Source organism: Anser anser (genome assembly GCF_964211835.1).
Source record: "Anser anser genome assembly, chromosome: 8".
Classification (NCBI taxonomy): Eukaryota; Metazoa; Chordata; class Aves; order Anseriformes; family Anatidae; genus Anser; species Anser anser.
The window spans coordinates 22794836-22814928 of NC_139728.1; the positions used below are offsets into that span (position 1 = coordinate 22794836).

Genomic DNA, 20093 nt, shown 5'->3' on the forward strand with positions numbered 1-20093 from the left:
ATTAGGAATCTGTGGCTGGTATAGATGTGTAGTTAACAGGTTGAGGGCAGCAGTGTGCCTGCAGTTGACATTTCTCACTGGAGTCACTAGAAGATAAATGAGTTTTGCAGAGCTTTCTTTGGCAAGTTGGACCGGAGTGGGCCAACCTTTCCAGTGATACCAGTTGTTGTAAACACCTGCTGAGGTTCTGTGAACCGGTAGACTTCAGAGAGTTCCCTAATTCCTCTGCCCTGACCCATGGCCATCAGAGGGATTGCTTTGCTGGGAACCCTATAGTGCAAGGAAGGCAGGAAGCCTTGGTAAGTTTTGTGAACTCATCTTTATATCTGGAACCACTTTCAAACTCAAGTCAGCTTCTAGCTGCAGATCAATAGGTCTCCAGGGTCATCCACTATCTTCTGTACCCCATGTTCTGCAAAGTGCAGGAGAGCAGGTGGGAGCAGTAAAGTCATTGAGATTTGAGTAATGAACTCCAAAGCACGTAGTAACAACCTTGAAAATGCAGTGGCTGGTCTTTAAAGTGTAAAAATAATGTTTGGCTTTATATATTAGTCTTTAAATTTTTTTAAGCTTTATTGGCTTTCTAGCAATTTTTTCCATATATGTAATTCTGCTGACATGAAGACTTAAGCATTAATGTTCCTTTTATCCTATAAAAGAGCAACAACTATAGCAATGGATTGTCTACCATTTAAATAGCTTGTGAACTACATTTTATTTTTATTTTGTAGCATAATTTTTTTGTAATCTAGTCTTTAACTTCATTGTTTGTGAATTTATAGACACATGTTCTAAGAATTACTATTAATGTTAACTTCAGTAACACAGCTTGTTCTTAATTCTGCCTTGTAAATGAAGTGACTGACCACATAGGCAGTGGTTGGGATGGATGTGATTGTTGTGATGGGAGTGAAGGCATGTAATTATTTTAAACTTCAGCTACTTGGCTTCAGTCTTTGTGTTACATGTTGGACAGTGAAATGTTTGTTTATGGAATGAGTCTCTGGGGCTTCAAGAAAATCGTGTGTTTTGTGCATCATTGAAACCACCTTTTGGGAAAAGTATGTAATCTGTTGTTTTTTTCATATTGTTTTTCGATAGCACTTCCCCCCCCTTAGTAGGGACCATTCTTCTCCATTTAACTAAAACTGTACACAGATAATAAAATAAATGTACTACAAAGAAGGCAGAAGTGGAATTTACTTCATTTTTGTACGCTTGATTTTTTTTTGTCACCAGACATTTATTTTCTTCTGTCCTTTACTCACCAATGAATGCCCTACAGTTGTATCTTGAAAAATCCTTCCCTGACTCCACCTTCCCTCCCACCTTGTTCTCTAAATTATATTGCAGTGCTGTTATCACATCTCTCTCACAGTCCTCTGTGATCCCTGCTGTCTTCCGCCTCTCAGATAGTTGACTAATTCTTTTCCAGATAATTTAGAAGAGAACTTTGTTTCTTGCATTGTTACTGTCTTTGGTTGATGGACGTATCGAAGCAGCATTGCTTAGAGTAATCATGAAAAAGCATCTTCTCTGTTTCTCTAGCCATTCAAATATCTTTATATCATCATTTTCTCTGATTTTTTTTCTTGCTCACAGTTCTGTACTCTCTTTTCTGTCATACCGCTGATCATACTCATATCCATTCTTTTCTGATAACCTTCGCTGCTTCTCTTTTTCCCCTCACATTTCACAAGAAAATTTTTGCTCATTGAGTTTTGCTCATTGGTAAATAATAAAGTTTGTAGGGCAGAAATAAGGTTATTTAGTGATCTTACTTCTAAGCAGCAGTGCTCTTGCATCTAGATATTGTCTTTTATTTCCAATTGTATCTATTGGTGTAGTAAAAATGATCATACCTGCTTATAACCTTTGCTTTCCTTAGAGATCCAGTACACCAAACCTGAGCTGATATAATCTACTCTTTACCCTTTAATAGTATTTCTTACGTAGAAAGTGAAATCTTCTCTGCTGGTAGATTAATAATTACTATTTTATTAACAATTCTATTAGTTATTTCTAAGGTTGGGACAGTTAAAAGTGAGGTGGACAGGTGAATGGTTTGATCAGAAGTGATATTTGAAAGCAGGCGAGGTTCGTATTGGCTTAACTCCTCTGTCAGACAGAGGCAGCAGAAGAGGGCACCTCAGTCCTCATCACCTTTCATGGCACAGCTCAGAGACAAAATTAGGAGGTGGATCCAGGTTAATGTTTGCATTTTTATGACCTCATTATCTGATAATCTGGTTTTGGTTCATAAAATTGCTACAATCCTCCTCATGTTTTGAATGGCAAATCTAAGCCAGTGGATGTCCACCAGGCTGTAAAGGCACAGCATTTTTGCAGAACAGGTTGGAATGCATTGACTTGCTTGTTGTACTATAAATGTTTAGCATTGCAGCTCAACCCAGAATTAGCTTTGGATGTTTTTGAGGAATCCAGATGATTCAACCCGTGCTCTTTCTCTCCAATGTCAGAGAAACCTTTCATAACTGTAAAGCTGTATCATTTACACCCCCTACCCCTTTCTCTCCACCTTTCTGCAGGAGTTTGATCCTGAGGAGTTCTACCATTTGTTAGAAGCTGCAGAAGGCCATGCCAAGGAAGGGCAAGGAATTAAATGTGACATTCCTCGTTATATTATCAGCCAGCTGGGACTTACCAGGGATCCCCTGGAGGGTGAGAACTCCTGTTTTGTACTCTCCAAACTACTGAAAGGATAACCAAATCTCCAGATACTAACTCCTGGCCACTACATAGCTAAAGAAAGCTTTTATTTTATTGGTTTAATTTCTAAGCCATTTGTCCTTATCTTCCTGTTTGTTGTCAAATTCTAGATTGTCTTTTCCAGCCCCTTGTCTCAAAGGAGCATTGCTGGGGTAAGGATCACACATCAACAGTGACAGTTCTTTACTTATAGTGTTAATAATGTCTCCCTGTATTATAGCTGAAAAAATGTTAGAAAATGGCTTTATGGTTTAACTGCTTTCTCTGTGCTGCTGGGCAGTAAAAGTAAGGTCACTTGTTATTTCTGTTCAGCCACTGCCTGACTGACTACTAGTGGGTTGGTTGGAAAGGATTTGGTCATCCCATTTGTTGGCCTCACTGGGAAAAGTTGTGACTTCCCAGGGACCAGGACCATGAAACCAGGACTAGTATGATTTTTTTTTAAGTGGAGATGCCTGTATTTTTACATCTTGCATAGCGGTGAAACCAAAAAAGAGTGAATTATAACCAGCACAGTATGTCATCAGAGTAGGAGGAGGAGTGCCTTGTTGCACTTCCTGATAACTGAATACTTCATGTGAAAATAGCAACAATATTGGTGCATGATTCACTGAAGAGTGCATATATTTTCAATTTTCTAAAGTAGATGCATTATAAACATAATGTCAGTTAATGAGTAGTTCACTTGGATATAAAATTTTTTATTTCTGCTCCCAAAAGATATTTTTCCAAACAGTTTATGATAATTAACACAAGTTTATACTCAGAGAAAATCTAGTTTGTGATGAAGAGGATTTATTTTACACTTTATGGGTTTTAGAAATGTTGGATATTGCACTTAAACATTTGATACATTTTTAAGGGGTCATAAACATTTGCTTTCTACCTGTTACAAAGTTAGATATGGTCTATGAAATTACAGTGCTTTTTAGGCACTGTATGAGTAAAGTTTAGAAGAAAGTAGCAGCTTTTCTGCTAGGTCCCAGAATTATATATAGTAAAATGAATATGCTGTAAATGTACAGAGCCCCAGAAGATCCCGACTTTGGAATTCGTGAGTTAATATTTTTGTCTGGCACTCTGCTAGCTTACTCTCTTCTCCTATGACAAGTTTTACGAGCATGCATGGCTTGCTCAGCAACAATAGAAAGTGTGACAGAGATTGGAGATTGCTGCAGAATATTTCAGTGATTGAACTGTACTTTTTGTTTTCCCTAGAGAGCATAATTTTACCATAAATTAGTAGTCTGGATAGGACTAGTTTAACTTCTACGGTGTTTACTCGAATGACAGTGACAGGTTGACTTCAAGTGAAGAGCTCTTCGGGAAAATTTCTACCAAAGATTGCTAAATGCAATTTAATAGCATTTGTTGAAATCTGACATTAAAGGGAAATTTTCCTTTGATCCCTGTCATGGGAGAGAACCTTTCCATCATTAATTCCCCTTACTAAAGTCAAATTTTCTTTAGAAATGTGTGGAGATGTCAAGGTGCCTTATTTCCTTTCTGTAAGGAGGGCACCCAGAAATGTCAATGATGTCTGTTCAGAGACTAGTAGTTAATGTAGGATTTGGTTCTGCAAAGTTTATAGCATCTCCTAAGACAGCTGAGTAGCCTAAACTAACTGAATTTCTCACAGTTTGCTGCTGCTCAGCATTTTGCAGAATCGTATACATTTCATGGGGAGAGGTTGTTTGAAATGTAATTCTTTTTCTTTTCTGGAGTACAGAGGTGCCACCATCTTTTTGCATGGAGTAGGTTTTAACATTAACTAGCAGGCAGTTTCCTTAAACTTGCATTTGTTGCTTTTACTTATTGTAGAAACCATCTACAGTAAGTGATGCTGAGATTAGGACAATTAATTATATTCATCTTTATATAAAATGCCACTTACAATTTACAAGATGTTAAAGGTTAGCACTGTATAATTGGGGTGACTTTTTACAGGGGGGAAGTATGTCCTTCATAATCTACAAGCACCTCTTAAAATCCTGTTTGTCTTGTACAAACAAAGAGAATAGTGTTTGATTGAGATCATTAGGAGTAATCTCTCCCCTTTCTTTTCAGAAATGGCCCAGCTGAATAGCTATGACAGCCCAGACACTCCTGAGACAGATGATTCAGTCGAGGTAAAGCAGTAATACACTCATACTGTCTAGCACATTTTTTTTCCCCTGGAAAGAAGTAGTCTACAATAAAGAATTAATTATAACACAGTGGAATTTTAATTTTAAAAAAAAAAGCGCTGACATTCAAAAGCACTAAAGTATACACTCATAACAACGTGCAAATCTCTACTGTGGAGGTGAAATGCATAAAAGATGCAAACAGACGTTTATCATCAAATTTTGTTGATGTTTCTTTGGAGTTGCAAACAAAAATCGTTTGGAGAAACTCTTTACATTTGCATTTGTAAAACATGATGGGAATTGAAAAGAGATGAATTTAGTTACAACTGCTGGAAAAATGTAGTTATACAACTCAATAGGTTTCAAAGATTCCTAGTTTTTTAGTTTATCGGTATTTTAAGTATGTAGTTATGGAAAGGTCTGAATCTTATAGTCCAGTGATTTTCTGTGCAAGTACTTGCAGAGGAAATCTGCAAGGCTGCTAGGGATACAGATGATTATCCTGAAACTGAGGGCTCCAGAGCTTTAGAAATGGTTTGAGTTTGGGTAAATGCTGCTTAAAGAAGAAAAGGACAAAAGAGTGAAGTATAGAATGAAGTTGCTTCTGTTCTCAATTTCCCTTTTTTTTTTTTCTTCTTTCCCCAGAGCCGTGGAGCCTCTGTCCAGTCAAAGAAAACTCCATCTGAAGAAGAGTTTGAAACTATTAAACTGATCAGTAACGGTGCTTATGGGTAGGGCTTTTTAGGCTTTGCTTTAAAAGAAAATACTATTATCATTCTACCCAGTAAAGGGTTATTACAAAGTTAGACAAATTACTGTTTTCTGTTGGGTCCAAAGTATAAAGAATTTTGCCTAGGTCTTGGTTCCATACTTGTGATGTCTTCTGCATTCTTGTGAGAGATGCCATTTCTTTCATGTTCTCAGGGTTTCTTAGGCAGTACCCCCTGTACCTGGAAGTATTTCCTGGCTGTGAAGGTCTTAACGTTGTGCTGAACTGGCACCCAGCTTCCAGATTATTGGTTGCTTGTAAAAATAAATTGCCCCATGTTAAAGCTTTCAGAATATTGTATTCCTAATCCCTTTGTGGCACAAATTTGCTGAAGCCCTTCCAAGCTGTGGCCTCAAATCTGTTCTTGTAGTAATTATTTCTGCAGCATCTTTTTGTGGTAGGTAGGTAAAATATAGACACTTCAGTACCTTGGCTTGAGATGACAAAAATGTTTTCCCAAAACATTGTTTCTAGGAGAAATATCGTCACTTAGTTTATTTTGGAATTTCCTAAACAATAGTTTGTTTTGAGTCTTAGAAAATTATTTTGTACCCCTTTCTTTATTGTATATCAAGGCACCCTACCTGCAGTTCCTTTCATGCTGAGTGTTTAAGTCCTGTGATTTCTGTTTGTATAAAGGCTACCTAACTGAGTGAGGGTAAAATTCTGTAGTTGCAGATGTTTTTGATGACTCATTCAAGCAGCAGGAATGTTGAGAAAGAAGTTGTTTATAGTTTTGCATTCTTCCATGTGTTCAGATTATATATGTAACATGGCTGTTTGTGAGCACTTGAAATACCAAGATAAATGCTAAAATTATATTGGGGCAAATGTGAGAAGTAATAAGGTAAGAGTGCTATTAGATTTTATTCATTGAAGAAAACAGAATGAAGCTGGTCAGTTAAAATTGTAACTGATCATCCAAACCTATCCTGAATTTTAAAGATGATTCCTGAACTCCTTGCAGTTCATAAATCATTGTGAATTATTTTGATTAGGCCATAGCTATGAATAGTGATTCAGTAGGTCATAACAACAAAACTTAAGCCAGCATGTGCTTGAGTGTTTTGTAGAAGTGGGTGCTTAGTTAACAGCAACTTGTTTTTTATTTTAAATTGTGGAAAAAGTGTAGGTGTATTTTTCAGTCTATGAAGACACAATGGAGCAGGTTTGAAGCACTGTATTGTTAGACAAGAAGCTTTTTATGTTTTCAGTCACATTTCTGCACAGCCCCCGTGATTTAAAAATAACTTTGTAAAATGTGGGGAGATGTTGTAGTTCTCCTGTTACTCATTCCTGTCTTTATATTTGGGTGTATTTCACAGTCAGCTGCTTGTGAGACACAATACCATGTTAAATGCAATATACTCCAGAGAGAAGGAAGCAAGCATTGATTCAGAAACGCAGGCAAACCGGATGAAAATTTCATTTGCGAACTGTGTTACTAATGTGCAGGAATCTAATGATCTGCAAATGATAGAAATGTAAGAGATACTGAAGGAAATCCCTCGTGACAGTGTTGCATCAATTAACTTTATGGAGCTTGGAAAGAAATCATGCTGATTTCATATATTTTGGATGTTTTTTAGTGAAATAGTGACTATAGTATTGAACAATACAAGCCTCATTGCGTTGACACTTAAGGAAATCTGTGACATTTGTGCCTGAATTATCTCCTTGTTAGTCACATCAACAAAAATGCTCCTGAATTCAAAAAGGCAGAGTAGCTTTTGGAAGGAAGCATGATAGGTCTCCTTTTTGAGGGGAGTTTGGCAATGAGATGGGGTTTTATAGAGTCACAGGTATGTCTTATCAGGATCCATTCAAAACAGATACCATCAACTGTTTGTTTTTTGTTTTTTAAATAGTTCAAACTGAAAATGGAACTTTTGCTCTTGGTATGTGGTTTTCTAGAGCGGTGTATTTGGTGCGACACAAGACCACCCGTCAACGTTTTGCCATGAAGAAGATCAACAAACAGAACCTAATTTTGAGAAACCAGATCCAGCAGGCTTTTGTCGAGAGAGATATCTTAACGTTTGCTGAGAACCCCTTTGTAGTCAGCATGTTCTGCTCCTTTGAGACCAAGCGCCATCTGTGCATGGTTATGGAGTACGTGGAAGGTATGTTTATCACCATCTACACCTGCAAAGCACATACATGTAATGAGTCTCATTATAAAAGATGCAGTTTCTAAGCGACTTATAAGATGTGTACTTTTGGGTGTAACATCGATGAGCACACTGCTCTGAATGCAATAGGGAGGAAGAACAACTTGTGTGTGCTATTTCTTTCTTCGTGTCGAGTGAGGTCAGTCGGCCCTGCAGCAGCAGGGGAGATCATGATGCCCTTTTAGGGAGGAGTATATGGACTGCTTGGGCTGAGCTGGAGAGATGTGAGTCATTCTGCCCCTAGTACGGTTTTGTATAAGGAGATACTCCAGTTGTGAATCTCTGTGACTAACACAGCATGATTGCAGTGGAACTGAGGAAACATAAAGCCACATGTAGAAAAGTTGTAGGGGTCAGAAGTCATCGTGAGCTTTCCAGTCCTCACTGGAAAGACATTCTCCTGCTCTCCTGTGTGATGGCATGGCAAGATTCATTGCATGCTTGCTTGGCATTAGAGAAAGGTAGTTAAGAAACATCACCAAGTGACACAGTCTTTGTTCCTTACCAGCCTTTTAAAAATACTGTGCTGCTTTGTTGTTTGCTTTTTTTCCTTACTTACTGGATTTGATTTGATTTGTTTTGATTTATTTTATTTATTTATTTATTTATTTATTAAATTTTTTTATTGCAAGTGATTTATTTCCTCTGGTGAACAGAACTAATTTCTTATGCCTGGCTTGCTTGACTGAATGTTTGTGGGAAGCAAACTTGTAGTTATCGTGTTAGCGCTCTTTCAGATAAATTAATGCAACGACAACAGATGTATTGACATAAAAAAAATATTAATTCCTGTTTACAAGTAGAGATGAAGGTTGAATGAAATGTGTGGGCAGTATTCCTTCAGAAACTTGAATTGAGGACTCACAAACTTATTTTCATGGGTACCATTGTGTCCAATGGTGTGGCTGCTTCTCCATGCATGGGAAGAGCCGGGTAGTAGTCTTAGTATTTGCTTACTACTTTAAGAAGCTTGTATATCAGAAGTAGTGTCTGTCACAGTGGTAGAAAGCAAAGAAATTTATACAGAGGCAAAATGGTCATGAACAGTCCTTCCTTCAAGGCTTGCTTACAGTTGGGAAACGGCATCTGTACAATTGTTGAGATAAATATTTCTTGCTTTCCTGAGCCATACAGAAATTAACAGAAGTGCACTGGAGAGAAGGTTTATCCTGATGTGTTTTACTGATAATGAAGATGAGGCCAGAGGAATCTCAGTTCTACTCTTCAATCACAGTTTATTTTTTCAGCTGTTCAACACTCATTGGTGTTTTTTGTGTTGAGCCATTTTGGAGGAGAACAGGCATACCAAGCATACCTGCATCTCAGTTTTCCTAAGATTTTGATGTTTATTTGAAGCTCAAGACAGAGTTGAGAGACAGTTTTAGGATTTGGGGTAATGGGGTAGAGATACAAAGCCTTTAGGAAACTCAATCTAGTCACCTAGTATTGTAGTTCCATAGCTGTTCTTTGTTACTGGTATTTGCTATTTCACTGTGCCATATTTGCAACTTTTTTCTAGGAGGTGATTGTGCTACACTTCTCAAGAACATTGGTGCCCTACCTGTTGACATGGCGAGGATGTATTTTGCTGAAACTGTTCTAGCATTGGAGTACCTACACAATTACGGGATCGTTCACCGTGACCTAAAACCTGATAAGTAAGTCTTCAGCTCTTCAGAAGCTAGAGGAAGAGAGACAGTTCTTTGGAGGCTCTCTACATGGGCAGGAGGATGTGGGGGCTAGAGACAGTGGAGATTTTCGATGGTATCTAACATGCAGGAAGTTTTAGGGATTTGCTACTGATATACAGAACCAGACAGGCACTGAGAAAGAGTAAGAAGAATATTTTCAAATATTATCTTGACGCTATTGCTGCGTTGGTGAAATATGGCAGAAGGCAGCCTGATTTCTGGCTGCCTTAGCAGCTCTGTGAGGTTCAGTTGCATGGGAGGTTGCAGGTGTTTGATGGAGCTGTAATGCTGAGAATGTGCTTAGCATTATCTTGTATTCTTCTTCTTTTTTTTTTTATTTTTAGTTCCTTTTGGGAAACAATTGAGTGTTGCATTATTTTGCTTCTCCTCTTTCTTCTAGTCTCCTGATAACTTCCATGGGTCACATTAAACTTACAGACTTTGGACTGTCTAAAATAGGGTTAATGAGTCTTACAACTAATCTTTATGAGGGACACATTGAGAAGGATACCAGGGAATTTCTGGACAAGCAGGTAAGCTTGGATAATTTTGTCTGTCGATGTGGGATCCAGTCAAGGATTCTGTCTTGGGTTTCAAGCAGAGTTTGTAGCACTCCCTGTCTACCTTGATGCTGTGCTGTGTGCTTTATAATTGGAGGAAAAGATACGAGTCCATTCTCATATTTGCACACAAATTTCTGTGTTTTTCTTTTTTCTTTTTTTTTCTTTTTTTCAGTTTCTCATTTTGAAGTGATGCACTTGAGCTCTTAGTTCAGGATATCAAAGGTGTCCTTGACCACAGTGCAGGCATGAACAGGTTTTTTTAGGGATGTAACACTGCTTTTTCTGGAAGGTTATTCCACAGTCTCCCCCTTCTGGTGCTTAGAAAGTTCATGGCAAGTTCCAATATTTTTCTTCTTATAATTTTGTATGCTGGCTTAAACATTGATTTTCATCACCATGGTATTTCCTAAAGGTTACTTTCCTCTCTAGTCTTCATTTTGCTAGGCTTGACCAGTTACTTTCTTTTAGGTAAAGAGATAAATTTTCCGTTGATGAATTAATAGCTCTTTCATGCACCTGTTTCAGCTTGAGATGATTTTTCCTGGGCATAGTTGACAGGAACTATATACTGTATTCTGGATACAGGCTCACAAGTGCCATGTATAATGGGATTATAAAATTCTTATCTCTTCTGAAAATACTTAGGATCACAGCTGAATTTTCTTTTTTAGCTGTGCCAAGTGTTAATTCATAATCATCCTATGATAAACTAAGAGCACACAAGGGATTGTCTTCTTTTGCTTCTGAGTCATAATGTTTTTTGCAGCAGGAGCTCTCCTTGGTCACTAGATCATGGTCTTGCATTTTGCAGCATTATATTTTTACAGCTACTTTGTTATTGTTGTTGCTTCCAAGCCCAAGGCAACCTAGTTCTTCCAACCTGACGTCCTCAGCCATTGCCTGTGCCAGCTGTACATCTCAAGTTTAAATGCTGAAGTGTGTCATCATACTGTGTTGCTAATTCTGCTAGTGCAGAGATGTAAGAGTTTTGTCAGAATTCAGTCCCTGATAGCTGTAGCTGTGCCAGTAGAAATCCATCAGGCAGACAGACATATTCAGACAGAATCTGCATTTTTTCCATATGCCTTAGTGCTCCAGAGAACGACTTAGCTGGTACATCCACACTAGGAACACTTCACAGTATATGATATGTGCTGGTGCGGCCTCACCTCGAGTACTGTGTGCAGTTCTGGGCACCACAGTACAAAAGGACATTAAACTGTTGGAGAGTGGCCAGAGGAGGGCGACGAAGATGGTGAAGGGCCTAGAGGGGAAGACGTATGAGGAGTGGCTGAGGTCACTGGGCCTGTTCAGCCTGGAGAAGAGGAGGCTGAGGGGGGACCTCATCGCAATCTACAACTTCCTCGCGAGGGGGAGTGGAGAGGCAGGTGACCTTTTCTCTGTTATCACCAGTGACAGGACCCGAGGGAACGGTGTCAAGCTGAGGCACGGGAAGTTTAGGCTAAACGTCAGGAAGAGGTTCTTCACTGAAAGGGTGGTTGCACACTGGAACAGGCTCCCCAGTGAAGTAGTCACTGCACCAAGCCTGTCTGAATTTAAGAAGAGATTGGACTGTGCACTTAGTCACATGGTCTAAACTTTTGGGCAGACCTGTGCGGTGCCAGGAGTTGGACTTGATGATCCTTAAGGGTCCCTTCCAACTCGGGATATTCTATGGTTCTATATCATTTCTGTGCAGGTAATGTGTTCCCTCTACAGACGCTTGCTACATGGAAATACTTTACAGCCTAGAGTGATTAGTGACAAAACATTAAGCTTCTTTCAAAGCTCTGAGGTTAAAACAAATCAAATGAAAAAAAAAAAACACACCAAAAGAAAACCTAACACATACACTTAAATCAACTTTGATGTGAATTTGGCACTCTGTAGGCTGATTGCTTTCTTGTATGTTTCTCTTCAGGTCTGTGGGACTCCAGAATACATTGCGCCAGAAGTGATCCTGCGCCAGGGTTATGGGAAGCCCGTGGATTGGTGGGCCATGGGCGTTATCCTGTATGAGTTTCTAGTTGGCTGTGTTCCTTTCTTTGGTGACACGCCTGAAGAGCTGTTCGGACAAGTGATCAGTGGTATGTTTCTGTTCTGGTCCTCGAGGGATGTCAAAGTGTGCCCTGAAGTATAGCTTTAAAAGTATTGAGGATCTATAGTTTACTCAAGATAGGCGATATATTAGGCAACGTTTCTTTCTTTCTAAATTTTTAGGTATTTATCTTTGCGTCAAAGTAGCGTTCATCTGATTCCAGCCATTGAACGTTGTTGAGTACTATCTTTCTAGATAGTTCTGCCAGTACGCATGGCGTGAGAGTTATGCAAGTCCCTGTAGGACTGGGGAAGAATATTTGAGGATTTTTTTCTGTTCTCTTTTAATGTAAATGGTGGAGAATATGAATGGAGCAGCTGCCAACTAGTCTAATTCACTCCGATTTGGGTTGTTTCTTCTGTAGGTGTAAATGTCAGCCAATTAGAAATTGTTGTAGAAATGAAGTAAAAAGGAAATTCTAAGCAAAACAAATTGATGCCATTGTACTTGGTACCTTTATGTCTTGTGGATTTTTAAAACTCCTGCTTGGAGCTGGACGAACAATTGCTTTGTGTTCTCTCAGTGAATATGCTAGTGAAAACATTTCCTGTTGGGAATGCTTTCTGAAACAGTAAATTTTTAACACACTTGGCAAATATCCCTAGCAAAAAGCAGATTTCAGTGAAGAACTAAATTTGATGCATGAAATGCTTACCTATGAATTGTTCCAAGTATAACTAGTGTGGAATGTGCGGGCACAAGATACAGCTACAGTATTGTCAGTGTCGTTGTTTATGGATTGTCATGGAAGTCCAATTTCAGACTTTATTAATAGAGTTCTTAATGCTTTTTTTCCTCCACAAGCAGTGCTTGGATTGACAGCAGCTCTAGCTGAGGCTGAATTTTATGCATTTTGGAAAATGTCAGTGCTTGAATTATATTAAGTATGCAAGCTGCTGAATTTAAGGTATTTGCAATTCTGGTGAAGGACTGAGCACTGCATTTTACAGTGTAGGAATGTGAATGGTTATTCAAATTGGTTGTGAAGCAGGTAGAAAATGTCAAGTCTTTTTTTGTCCCCAGATGAAATTGCCTGGCCAGAAGGTGATGATGCACTGCCACCAGATGCCCAGGATCTCATTTCTAAGCTTCTTCGCCAAAATCCTCTGGAAAGAATGGGAACAGGTAGGAAACTTGTGAATAGGAAAGTACTAGCCAGAAGCAGTAAAAGAGGCTACCTTGCCTCTGAGGCAAAGTACTAGCCAGAAGCAGTAAAAGAGGCTACCTTGCCTGTAAGACACACCAATCCCTGTTGAAAAATATTGGTCTAGAGCTCAGAAAATGTTTGTGCTGGGTTTTATGAAGCTCTGAAAATTAGTGTAGACTGTACATGTGTCAGACAGGTACTACTGTTTTGTTTGGAAAACAAGAGACACAATCAGGTTTGTAAAAACTTCTCAAATTTGTGCTATTCTAGTTAAGGCTTGAGGGTTGTGCCTTGATTTGAGAAGTGTATAATCAGATTTCTTTTCAGTTCCCTTCAACTCTGGGCTTAATCCCCTACAATGAAGTGAACTCATTGGTATGATAAAATAAATGAAAACTTTCCCATTCATAGGGACCTGTACTGTAGAATTCTCCAAACATACAACAAATTCTTGATACAATCCCTTTGGCAAAGTCAGATGTGTATGCCAATTTTTTTGTATTACAATGTCAGATTTAGAGTTTTACAAGCCAACACTTCTCATTTCCTGATAGTAAAAACAAAAACACAATGAAATAATCTTTAGCTGCCCTCCTGTTTTAAAGTAATTTTTCCAACACTGTGGCTTCACAGGACTGGTTGTCTGTTTCATAGATATCATTTGTTTGATTTAAATTTGGATTTTCAATTGATAAGGATAAAATTAAAAAAAAAAAAAAAGATAAAATTAAAACTATTTAACAATTTCCAAAAGCAAGTATTTAGCAAACTTAACATATGTACATACGAGGGTGATGAATGGAACATAAATTAATAATATAATCAGATGATCTTCACATTTTTCTTGTCTATCTCAAATCCACGTACTTGAAAGGTGTTGCTGTCATGGAAAAGAGGTAGAGTTTTTTGCCTTATAAAATGAGTTGATGGACTGATTTTTTGATTCCTTACATACGTGTAATGCTGAGACTGCTGTTCCACTTGGCATCTCTTACTGCTACGGGCAGTCAGCAAACCTTTTATCTCTTTTCCTCCGCTATGCTCTTTTTGTTATTATTATTATAATGACAGTAACATCTTTTATGAATATTAATTTCATCTGAAAAAAAATCCCACATGCTAGCAGACAGATAATCCTTAGTTTTTCCTTCTGGGTACCCATGAGGTTGGTAACTCATAATATATTAGTTAAAAGATACTAATTCAGGAAGGTATGTAAGCCTCTACCTTGATTTAAACAAATGGATGAGTTTATTCATGAGAGTGGAGCCACTCACATGCAGAGTACCTTTCTTAGTTTGCTCTCTTTATTTAGCTATCAACAAGGTGGTATTTAGAATTTGGAAATTTTAAATTAAGATGTTAATTAGTTCTTAATCTTGCAATTTGCTGTGGAATGTAATAGCAGATGCTGTCTTCCAGCCAGTTTAGTCATGTGTTGTCATTAAATATGAAGAAGAGGTAGGAAGGAGTAAATCTTGGTCAGATTTTATCCTATATCACCACTTTGGTAAAAGGATGAGTTGTTTCTCAAAATTCCTGGAAAAGGTGTGATTTAAATGTACTTGGGTACATTCTTACAGACTCTTGATATTTTTAGGGTTTGCTTTTCTTGTTAATGCAAATGCTGAAAGAAATACTCTGCGATAAATGATGCTTATTTCAGGTAGTGCCTTTGAAGTGAAACAGCATCGGTTCTTTAAAGATTTGGACTGGAATGGATTACTTCGGCAGAAAGCTGAATTCATCCCACAGTTGGAATCTGAGGATGACACAAGCTATTTTGACAGTAAGACTAAAGATTAGGCATAAACTGCATTGTGTGTTTTGTGTGTACTTCATTTCTGAAGTTGTCAAAGATAAGTCATTGTTAGAAATTGAATAGAACGCTTGATGGAAATTCCTTTTAAAAGTTTCTGTTGAATGCCAAATAAGGTTTCTTTGAAAGCAAATGAATTTTAAATGAAAAAAATGTGTCTGTTAAAGTCAATTGGCCTTTCACTGGTGCCTGTGGACTTGCCAGCCTCGACCCTGCAGTGAGAGATGCTGTATTTGTTATGCTGGCTTTATTACAGGTCTTCCAAAGCATTTGGTGTATCCAACTTCCTTGAGTTTCTGAGGAATGGAGGAATATTTCCCTAGTGACTGTTTTCAGCCAGTAAATGTTTCTTTTCTAAAAACCAAAACCAAACCAAAACAAAAAACCCACCACCCAAACCTTGAAGACAAATGTGAATTGCCATGGTATGAATACTGTGCAAGATTCGTGGCATTTCCAGATAAGAGAGACCCAGTACAGCAGCTCTGAATGCATCCTGTTGGGTAGAAGCACCACATGATGTTCAGCAGTGCATGTCAGTGGGTCTATCATGTGGGAACAACAAACTCCCCAGTTATCCAGGCATGCTCAGCACGTTATCAGGATGACTTTAATGCAAGCCCTATGTAAGGACTGGAATTCTCACATCCAGAAGTATCTCACGTAGGCGTTGATAAGGGTTGGCGTTGCTGTTATAATGCCGAAAATTTTAGAATTTATAAAAGTATCTTTCTGGCTGATACAGTACAGCAAATTTGGCTCAGCGTAGCAATCGGCTTTCTGTAGCCAAATTTATTAACATCCCCTTCTGCAAAATCTAATGTGGCTGGCTTAGAATTACAGTGCTGCAAATCTCATAGCACAAAATCTCTTTGGAAGCAGTTTAGATTTTTGCATTAAAAATAGCTTTGCATATTGGCTGCTTGCCCATTTTCTTTCACAAAACCTAATCCTTTTCTAGTTGTGGGAGGGAAAAGAGGAAATATTTTGGGGGGTAAATATTTTTATTTTTTAAAGAGGGCTTGTATCTATGTATGCAGGGCAGACTTTGTACAATCATAAAGCTGTTGATTGGAAATTGGGGCAGTGAATTGTTTCCTTGTCTCCTTCCATTGGATTGGTATGCCTTAGGGAAGAAATATTCTTACTACAAAGGGTCTGCAGAATTAGACACACATAAAATTTGTGCTGAGTATCAGCATTTAGAGTATGGCTGATGATATAAGATAAATTCAGTTGGAAGGAGGTATTCTTCACTGCTAATTGTACAGGATGAGCAAAACTAGATGAATGTGTTTCAATATTAAAGAAAATACATTTTATGATGTATGAATGCTCCAAGTTCTTTGTAGGTAGACAAGTAGGAATTGGTGTAAAGGCTGTTCTGGGGTAAGCATGCACTGCTTGAGGTGTAAGAGCTATCAAAGCTCAGTGCACTGGTGAAATCTGCTATGTGTTGTTTACAGCCCGCTCAGAACGGTACCAACACCTGGATTCAGAAGAGGAGGAGGACACTAATGATGATGATCATGTGGAAATACGTCAGTTCTCCTCATGCTCACCAAGGTTCAGCAAGGTAGGAGCATGCTAGCTTGTTGGAAGAAAAAAGTCTAGAGAGGAACACCATTTCAGAGGCCTTCAATGCTTCATATGAGGTAGATTTTACTCATGCAGATGATATGTGGGAATTGCATGATGTTTACTATTGACTAAGGAAAGAAAGAACTATGGACATATGTTTGCTCTGTGATAGTTTATGTCCTGTTAGAAGGTGGGTGCAAGGTTAATGGGAGAATGACGTTTTTTATTTCTCATTGTTTCACTAATACGCAAGTTACTGCCGAGGTCTCTCCTGCATCTGATAGCCTGATGTTTTTACTAATGACTTCGATGCTGGCATATGGAGTGCCCAAAGATTGTTTGATTTGAGCACTGTCATTCTGAAAAAGATATTCCAGTAGGTGACAAGATGGTATTAGGATGAAAATTGATTTTGACATTTTGGAAAAATGGTCTAAACTCAAGGGGATCCCATGCAGTAAGAGCAAATGCAAAGTTCTACACCTCTGCTATTCATTGTTTTTAACAAAAGGTGACATGGCAGTTTGAAAGAGAAGGATCATAGCACATTGGGGTACATCGTGCACCATGAGGTAAATACGCCTGATTATTGAGGCAAAAAGGCAATTATCATAGAGAGCAAGCAAGGATATGTTCTGCAAGGTAAATGAAGAAATCCCTTCCGTCTGTTTTAACAGTAGATGGGGTTTAGCTGGAGTACTCTGTCCTGTTCTGGGCAATGTTCTTGAAAGTAAACGTGGAACAGTAAAAGAGAGGAAAGCAAAAAAAAGTGATCTGAGATCTACAAAGTGTAAAACCTAAAAGATTTCCAAATACATATCTGTTAGAGAGAAGGGAGTATATGTTGCTCTTCCTGTTCTACCCAAAATAGGTATGGAAACATCAGCAAAAAGGAGTTATCGATTAGATGGTAAGAAGAAGTTTCCAATTCTGAAAATTAATTAGGCAGTGGTGCACTTTCTGGATTCAATATGCCTTAACTCAGGCCTGTGCAGGTCTCTTAATTCTGATTCAGGTGATCTGAAATAAACTGCTATTCCAGACATTTCAAAATTGTACAACTCCACTATTAGCTTAGATTAAATGAAGTATGTTTGAGGGAGAGGCAGAAGAGAGAAGAAAGGCAGAAGGGAGAAGAATCGCTCTTTTGAGGTCAGCCCTCTCTATGAACAGTAGAGCATATTTCCCACGTCTTGTTGAGAAGGGAGTATGCATTTTATATAGAGCTGCTGAAAGATTTATTTTTTCATGACAGTTCCTCTAGGTTTCCTCTACTGAAGTGAGTTTTGAAGCACCAGTTCATTCTTCTTTGTCCTTAGATGGGCTACAGTAGCTTAAGTAACAGTTACTATGAATTTTATGGATTTGCTCCTGATTTGAATCACCAAAAGTATGCTTAAAATTGGACCTGACAATTAGTTGGGATTTTGAAAAAGTTCTCATGAGTATGTAAGGGTTTCTTTTCTTCTGTCTTTTCTCACCATGAGTATTATTCTTCTGTTAGACTGAAGCTTTTCTTTAGGGTTCAATGTTTTTGCCACAAAGAGAAAAAGTTCACTTTTAATGAATTTATTTTAAGATCTGGAAAATTATACAGCATTTGTAATGTGGGAGGCATAAAAGGCTCATTATATTTTGAAATTCTTGCCTGACAATTCAGCCATATGATTTATTAATAGTTATCTTGTTGATGCTCTGAATTTTTAATAACATTATTTTCATTAATCTCTTCTTATGTAAATTAGGTCCACAGTCAAGTGTAGTTTTAAAAGGATGGATTTTTTTGCTTAATCATTTAATTATTTAAAGACGGCTGTAAAACCAAGAAAGGCACTTTCATTAAGCTGTCAGCATTATAGTAGATTCCTTGAGGAGGGCAGGACTTTTTTGTTCTGAAATAAGCTTGGGGCAATGCTGATAGACTGATGATAATGAAATGGGGTCATGAGCATGATGCCTATCACCGAGTTGAATTTGTATAGTAAGATTTCAAGATTCAGATGCCAGCCTTCAAGACTTGTGGAGTCTGCTTTAGCAATATCTCTTCTTAGATATGAGAATTGTTAAAATAATAATGATAATCATAAAATAGTAATTAGTTTCTAGAAAAATCTTAGTATTTCTGTGGTGTGTTGGGCTGTTTTCAGAGGACAGGTGTTGAGTGCTGTTGTAGAAAAGCATATTCAATGTTTCTGAATTTTACCTATTTCCTTTTCTCCCTGGTACTCTTTGAGCATGTCACATCTGCACTCTGTTATTTAGTCAAAGAGCATTGCCAAGTTCATACTTCCAGGGAATATCTTCCATCTTGAGAAGAGATTGTGCCCCTTGGTCAGAAGAGGCCATGTAGGTTTGTTTTCTCTGTACAGAAGAATCTTTTGCTGTACGCAGGTATACAGCAGCATGGAACGTCTTTCCATCCACGAAGAGAGGAAAACTCCACCACCAACTAAACGGAGTCTGAGTGAAGAAAAAGATGACCGACTGGACAGCCTTGGTGGCTTGAAAAGCCGAGACCGCAGCTGGGTGATTGGGTCTCCTGAAATGTAAGTTCAGTAGAACTAAATCTTTTGTTTTCTCAAAGCATATGAGAAAGGCTGATCTGTTCCAAAATGTTCCATGTCCGCTTTTAGGTCAGGAATGCTTCATGTGGTATTTCCACAGGTGAGACCTGACAAGTGGAAGAGATAGCTGAAAACAAATGTGTAGAAATTATATAGTCCTTAAATGTATCCAGTTAAGTACTAATTTCTCCTAAATTTGTAGCAAATACGTTAAATTAATTTAAAGGAATTTTAACCTTCAGTAAAGCTTTCCATTTGTGGAAAAGCTAGTTCTGCTGGACATGTACCAACAGCAGTATTTTCTTCAACATCAGAGAATCCGAAGTCTGGTCTTTTTGCCATTTGTCACAAATTAGAGAAACCATTAGGACAGTACAAAGTTTCCAAAGTCCAGAATATTCCCCCCAAATATTTTGTTCTAATAAAAAACATCAGGAAAATATACAAATGCCCAGAATTTGGATAACTACCATGTTTCCAGCATAACTGAAATAATTGTCAAACTTGTCTTCAAAAAGGGCTCTCTCTCATTTTGTGCAACTCCTGTAAAGCTTTTACACTAAAATTTGGCATTGGAAAGATCATAAAATGTGGTTGTGATCTAGTCTGTATGACTCCATTCAAAAAACATTTTATAGATTATGCTTTCAACTGATGTTCTCTTCTTGAATCAGGCCTTCGTGGCTTGAAATTTACAGCCGCTTTGAAAGAGAAATTAATGCCAAAAGTGGATGGTGATTTGCATTTTGTAATTGTGATTTTTATAATATTTAGTATCATATTTATTGCACTATATCTATTTTCTTTTGTTCTATTTCTTTCTTAGAAGGG

The 20093-nt window shown here is 38.0% G+C and overlaps 1 protein-coding gene across 14 annotated transcripts in view; it reads left to right on the forward strand.

Moving 5' to 3' along the window:
- The window catches only part of MAST2 (microtubule associated serine/threonine kinase 2), a 191934-nt gene that overhangs the window by 156279 nt on the left and 15562 nt on the right, over positions 1-20093 (forward strand). For all 14 annotated transcript variants that reach the window (XM_083846905.1, XM_083846911.1, XM_083846912.1 and 11 more), the window contains 11 exons: positions 2550-2682; positions 4798-4859; positions 5505-5590; positions 7543-7751; positions 9319-9457; positions 9891-10023; positions 11975-12140; positions 13175-13276; positions 14965-15087; positions 16584-16693; positions 19090-19244. In XM_083846905.1, coding sequence (XP_083703031.1) covers positions 2550-2682; positions 4798-4859; positions 5505-5590; positions 7543-7751; positions 9319-9457; positions 9891-10023; positions 11975-12140; positions 13175-13276; positions 14965-15087; positions 16584-16693; positions 19090-19244 — 1418 coding nt within the window. The remainder of the gene's footprint in view (positions 1-2549; positions 2683-4797; positions 4860-5504; positions 5591-7542; positions 7752-9318; positions 9458-9890; positions 10024-11974; positions 12141-13174; positions 13277-14964; positions 15088-16583; positions 16694-19089; positions 19245-20093) is intronic.